A 6590-nucleotide genomic window follows, 5' to 3' on the forward strand; every position below is an offset into this window, starting at 1 on the left:
GGGATGCAGAGTTCTAAATATATCTGTCAAGTCCATCTGATCCAATGTATCATTCAGGGCCCTTGTTTCTTTATTGACTGTGTGTCTAGATGATCTATCCATTTCTGTAAGTGGTGTGTTAAAGTCCCCTGCAATGACCACATTCTTATCAATAAGGTTGCTTATGTTTATGAGTAACTGTTTTATATATCTGGGGGCTCCGGTATTTGGCGCATAGACATTTATAATTGTTAGCTCTTCCTGATGGATAGACCCTGTAATTATTATATAATGCCCTTCTTCATCTCTTGTTACAGCCTTTAATTTAAAGTCTAGTTTGTCTGATATAAGTATGGCTACTCCAGCTTTCTTTTGGCTTCCAGTAGCATGATAAATAGTTCTCCATCCCCTCACTCTCAATCTAAAGGTGTCCTCAGATCTCAAATGAGTCTCTTGTAGACAGCAAATAGATGGGTCTTGTTTTTTTATCCATTCTGATACCCTATGTCTTTTGGTTGGCGCATTTAATCCATTTACATTCAGTGTTATTATAGAAAGATACGGGTTTAGAGTCATTGTGATGTCTGTATGTTTTATGCTTGTAGTGATGTCTCTGGTACTTTGTCTCACAGGATCCCCCTTAGGATCTCTTGTAGGGCTGGTTTCGTGGTGACAAATTCCTTCAGTTTTTGTTTGTTTGGGAAGACCTTTATCTCTCCTTCTATTCTAAATGACAGACTTGCTGGATAAAGGATTCTCGGCTGCATATTTTTTCTGTTTAGCACACTGAAGATATCGTGCCAAGCCTTTCTGGCCTGCCAAGTTTCAAAGGAGAGATCAGTCACGAGTCTTATAGGTCTCCCTTTATATGTGAGGGCACGTTTATCCCTTGCTGCTTTCAGAATTTTCTCTTTATCCTTGTATTTTGCCAGTTTCACTATGATATGTCGTGCAGAAGATCGATTCAAGTTACGTCTGAAGGGAGTTCTCTGTGCCTCTTGGATTTCAATGCCTTTTTCCTTCCCCAGTTCAGGGAAGTTCTCAGCTATAATTTCTTCAAGTACCCCTTCAGCACCTTTCCCTCTCTCTTCCTCCTCTGGGATACCAATTATGCGTATATTATTTCTTTTTAGTGTATCACTTAGTTCTCTAATTTTCCCCTCATACTCCTGGATTTTTTTATCTCTCTTTCTTTCAGCTTCCTCTTTCTCCATAACTTTATCTTCTAGTTCACCTATTCTCTCCTCTGCCTCTTCAATCCGAGCCGTCGTGGTTTCCATTTTGTTTTGCATTTCGTTTAAAGCGTTTTTCAGCTCCTCGTGACTGTTCCTTAGTCCCTTGATCTCTGTAGCAAGAGATTCTCTGCTGTCCTGTATACTGTTTTCAAGCCCAGCGATTAATTTTATGACTATTATTCTAAATTCACTTTCTGTTATATTATTTAAATCCTTTTTGATCAGTTCATTAGCTGTTGTTATTTCCTGGAGATTCTTCTGAGGGGAATTCTTCCGTTTGGTCATTTTGGACAGTCCCTGGAGCGGTGAGGACCCGCAGGGCACTTCCCCCGTGCTGTGGTGTATAACTGGAGTTGGTGGGCGGGGCCGCAGTCCGACCTGATGTCTGCCCCCAGCCCACCGCTGGGGCCACAGTCAGACTGGTGTGTGCCTTCTCTTCCCCTCTCCTAGGGGCGGGATTCGCTGTGGGGTGGTGTGGCCCGTATGGTCTACTCGCACACTGCCAGGCTTGTGGTGCTGGGGAGCTGGCGTATTAGCTGGGGTGGGTAGGCAGGGTGCACGGGGGCGGGAGGGGCAGGCTTAGCTCGCTTCTCCTTAGGTGATCCACTTCAGGAGGGGCCCTGTGGCAGCGGGAGGGAGTCAGATCCGCTGCCGGAGGTTTGGCTCCGCAGAAGCACAGAGTTGGGTGTTTGCGCGGAGCGAGCAAGTTCCCTGGCAGGAACTGGTTCTCTTTGGGATTTTGGCTGGGGGATGGGCGGGGGAGATGGCGCTGGCGAGCGCCTTTGTTCCCCGCCAAGCTGAGCTCTGCCGTCCGGGGGCTCAGCAGCTCTCCCTCCCTTTGTCCTCCAGCCTTCCCGCTTTCTGAGCGGAGCTGTTAACTTATGACCTCCCAGACGCTAAGTCGCGCTTGCTGTGGGAACACAGTCCGTCCGGCCCCTCCGCTTTTGCCAGCCCGACTCGGGGGCTCTGCTTGGCCGGCGAGCCGCCCCTCCTCCCCGCTCCCTCCCGCCAGTCCGTGGAGCGCTCACCGCCTCGCCGCCCTTCCTCTCCTCTTCCGTGGGCCTCTCGTCTGCGCTTGGCTCCGGAGACTCCGTTCTGCTAATCCTCTGGCGGTTTTCTGGGTTCTTTAGGCAGGTGTAGGTGGAATCTAAGTGATCGGCAGGACGCGCGGTGAGCCCAGCGTCCTCCTACGCCGCCATCTTCCCTTAAAACTCCTAAAATTTCTTTTTAAAGATTTTCCTTCATGAACCTTCTACAACTTTTCTTTGCATTTAGATTTTGTCCCAAGCCATTTTTCTCCAACTAAACAGTCTCATTTAGGAAAAAATTACTTTCTTTTACCTTTAACAAAAATATATTTTCTTTTATATATATCTTTTATATATATATATATATATATATATATATATATATCTTTCATATCTACTACTTTTCTACATAGTTTTTTTTAATTTTTATCAGTTTTAACTATATTTAGCAGAATTTTAACTCTTAGAAACCTTAGTCTCCAGTGAAAACTAAGTAGTAACCAATTGCGAACTCTATGTTATATCAGAATTTTTTTTAGATGGCAAACTTATGAATCCATTAAGCACAAAGCATGTTTGTCAACAGTTCCAAATATCCTTAGTTTTTTTTGCAACAAGTCAAAAGCACAGACCTACTTCTAGTAATTAGTGCTTTAGCTTATCTCATTAGATATCCAATGAATTCAATCTTAGTTTATCATGCAAGCAAAACTTTAACATTTAGGTTACCAAAGACTTTGAAAACCATCTTAACAATTACCCGTGGAAACTATGAGACAGACAAAGTTAACCATCACTTTAAGTCATCCTTTTGTTAACAAATTGGAACAGATAACATGAGCTTATTTGACCTTCAACAAATCCAGGTAGAATAAAAGATTTGTTTTCAATGTTGATAAACATTGTCTACATCAAGCCAACAAACTTAAATTAGCTTAAACACTGAATCGGTTTTATTTGGGTCCATGTAAGACAACTTGTTCCCCCTGGTTAATTTTTACCTGGAACATTGGTGGGGAAACCTGACGTAGGTGGTCTTCCCTCCTCAACATCTAGAGTGGGAGGAGGAGCTGCTAGTGCATGAGGCATTAAGGAGCTGGCTATACAGGTTGCCTCCCCCCCAGGTGGTGCAGAAACAGGAGTGGGGGAGGGTGAGAGAAGGCAGAAGAGGAGAGGTGCCAGCAGAAGGCAGAGAAAGAGAATTCCCAGTTTTAAATCTTGTCCACTCACACAGAGGACCTAACCCTAGGTTTCTTTTGGTTTTTTTGGTTTGTTTTCAACTAGTGGAATTAGTCAGTCTGGAGAATACAGGGAATGTTCCCGAAACAAAGGGAGTTTCAGCTGCTGCTTGGGAATATTCCTTAAAGTCCCCGTTCTGAGGTGGGCTAACCAGAGACACGTGGCTCTAATTATCACCGTCATTGACCCAGGAAGTAAATGAGAGACAAGTCCCCCCACACAGTCACACAAGGACTCCAACCCACCACCCTACATTCAGGGCCTTAGAGTGGCAGCTTCATTCCTTGCCCTTTGTGGAACCACTAGGGCAACTCTGGGAGGTAATCAGGCTCCCCTTCTGCCTCGTAGGGACAGATATGCCAAAGCAAACCTGGGTTCTTACCAGTCTGACGGGCGTTCCCTTAGCTGGCTCCTGGGCCTCATGGGTTCCATTGGCCCACACAGGGTCCTCGCCCCGGTGCACCTGGAGGGCTAGTCTCCTGCAGATCAAGCGGTCCACTGGCTCCAGGTGAGCTGTCTCCTGACACCTCAAGGTTCGGTTCATACCCCTGGCAGCAAAGGAGGTGGAAACGCACCACCTCTGAATCCCGGACATGAGCCCCCAAATAATGTAGCAGGATTCTCGCACAGAGAGTCGTGATCCAAGACTTTTCATTCCCAGAAAAAACTTTTTTTGTGCCAGCACTGCTCAGTTGGGTTCATACCCAAAGCACTGAGCCCCAAATGTCACATGGTGTAGCTTTTTATAAATTTTTTACCTCTCTGTCTCTCATATATGGTAACACACAAACAGGCAGTCTGATTAACTGGCCTCATGTTACGAGGTCATGAGGGAAGTTGTCACAAACACTTATAGCCAGGTTGCCTTGAGTTTTTTTAATTCTTTCCTTAGGGAGGGACCCTACCACATGGCTATTGTTGATAGTGCTTACTACAGTCATTCAGTTGTATGTACCTCTTAGAATCAGTGTTTTTGTAGCCTTTGGGTAAATACCTAGTATTACAGTTGTTGGATCATAGGGAAGTTCTATTTTTAACTTTTTGAGGAAACTCCATACTGTTTTGGAATGGTTGCATTTTTGTCATTAATGAAACATGTATCTTGCTACTTGTCAGGAAATGATGACCGATAAAGCCGAGGAGTCTGCTTTCGGACCCGAGAACCAAATGAAACGTCACGGAGAACCCATGACTCTTGCTCCATCTAAGAGAAGGCCGACCATGGCGCTGCTGTCACTGAAACCGGAAGAAGAGGGAGCATCCCAGGCCGGGGGCTCAGCCGTGTTCTTGGAAGAAGGTGAGGATGTCTGTCTCCCTCCCCTTCTTGACTGACCCCTTGTCAAAATCCGTTCCCTCAGAACCTTTGAATGTGGCAGGAGATGGTATTCCATGCCAACCAGTTGGATTCTCTGTCTCATGACTTAACCCGTCTCAGCAAAGGTGGGCTGAGTCACAAACCTGGTAATAATTCACTGGCAGGATGAATCATTCCCAGCTGTCTCTCTACAGATGACCCCAAGGTCACAGCAATATCTGTGCTGGGAGAAGTGCCAGATAAAATACCAATACCAATGGAAATCAATATAGAAATAAGAGATCAGTTGAAGAGGGAGATTCGACAGTTTGGACGAAGTAAGTAGAACAGGAATTTCTAACCATGAAACCACAGTAAGGCTTACTCATTCTATGATTTAAACTCGATTCAAAAGAACTCTTGAGGTACATCCTTTGCCAGAATTGGGTTTTCCCAATTAGAATGGTTCCTCTTTATCTTGACTGAAATGTCCCAGGAAAACTTTTTTGGGGGGATTCTTTTCTATCTCTCCATTGGTTGTTGTGTGCCAGAGTTCCATTGGTAGATGTTCCGGTGTCTGGATGTAAGCATGTAAAGCACATGTACCCTGTCACATTGTAGGCCTTGAATGATTGTGGAGGCAGCACATACACCAAGATTGACTTCTACGTACTCTTTATACTTCAGCAATACTGACAGGTTTTTTTTTTTTAATATCTCCAGAATATGGTAGAATCTTCAAATTGCTTCAAGAGGTGCAAGGGCCTCCAAAAGTGCAGAAAAAGTTTGTCTTATATGCCATGAAGGAAGCAGCGAGGTGAGTGTGGAGAACTCTCCAGTACGTTTCACACTGGGGCCCAGTGAGGCGTTGGGGGAGGGGTGGGGATGGGTCTGCCTGGCGTTTCTCAAACCCTGGTCCTCACTCAGAGGTCCTGCTGTGTCTGCACTTATTTATTTTGATATCGTCTGAGTCTCACTCATTCTTCCAAGCTCAGGGAGACTTCTGTTCACACAGGGTTTCAGGTGGGTGTGGACCCTGAACTGACACTCGTCTTATTTGCTGGATTTTCCTTACCATGCTGGTTCATTTTCTATTCCTATGTAGGTTGGAAGCTTCTCTTTTCTCTTTCTATCCCCCCAAAGCCCCCGAAATTATGGGTTCTTGGATATCTTTTGGTGAATGACCTGTCTCTTTATTTTCAGCTACAAAAAACAAGACTTAATAAGCCACCTTAAGAACATACTGGAAAAACTAGAATCTGACCACCTCAACGAAGACAATCCCAAGCCAAATTTGTAATCCTATTGATGAAATGATCCATGAGAAACCAGAAGCAGTTCTCTGCACAGAGTGGATCCCGGTATTGTTGATGCCTCTTCATATGTGTTACTTATGAAAATTGTTTTCTTGAGGCTAAGAAAAATCATTAGAACTTTAATGAAATAAGTTTCTGTTAGTAAATGCTGGGCATTTGCCCTAAGTGTTTTGTTTCAATGGAAATTTTTTTGTGTGTTTGTCTTCCCTCTAAGGTGGAAGAACCCCCATGGGGCATCCAAGTGGCTCAGTTGGTTAAGGGACCATCTTCGGCTCAGGTCATGATCTCACAGTTCATGAGTTCAAGCCCCGCATCGGGCTCTGTACTGACAGTTCAGAACCAGGAGCCTGTTTCGGTTCCTGTGTCTCCCTCTCCATGCCCCTCCCCCACTTGCACTCTGTGTGTGTGTGTGTGTGTGTGTGTGTGTGTCTCAAAAATGAACAAACATTAAAAAGTTTTGTTTTTTTTTAATAAACTGAGGGAACCCCCTTAAGCCATC

At 44.8% G+C, this 6590-nt stretch overlaps 1 protein-coding gene across 1 annotated transcript; it reads left to right on the forward strand.

The window, feature by feature from the left end:
* Positions 1 to 4576: 4576 nt before the first annotated feature.
* On the forward strand, positions 4577 to 6075 carry LOC131502150 (integrator complex subunit 6-like). Its single transcript, XM_058712738.1, has 4 exons — positions 4577 to 4778; positions 4991 to 5113; positions 5499 to 5592; positions 5979 to 6075. Exons 1-4 carry the CDS (start codon positions 4577 to 4579, stop codon positions 6073 to 6075), a joined length of 516 nt encoding a protein of 171 aa, XP_058568721.1.
* Positions 6076 to 6590: the final 515 nt, after the last annotated feature.

Source organism: Neofelis nebulosa, chromosome X (genome assembly GCF_028018385.1).
Source record: "Neofelis nebulosa isolate mNeoNeb1 chromosome X, mNeoNeb1.pri, whole genome shotgun sequence".
Taxonomy (NCBI): Eukaryota; Metazoa; Chordata; class Mammalia; order Carnivora; family Felidae; genus Neofelis; species Neofelis nebulosa.

Excerpts from the sequence above, each read along its gene's own strand:
- LOC131502150 (XM_058712738.1), top strand. The coding sequence starts at position 4,577 with ATGTATCTTGCTACTTGTCAGGAAATGATGACCGATAAAGCCGAGGAG. Across the intron at positions 4,779-4,990 it reads AGCCGTGTTCTTGGAAGAAG|ATGACCCCAAGGTCACAGCA; the intron begins GTGAGGATGTCT and ends GTCTCTCTACAG. Across the intron at positions 5,593-5,978 it reads GCCATGAAGGAAGCAGCGAG|CTACAAAAAACAAGACTTAA; the intron begins GTGAGTGTGGAG and ends CTTTATTTTCAG.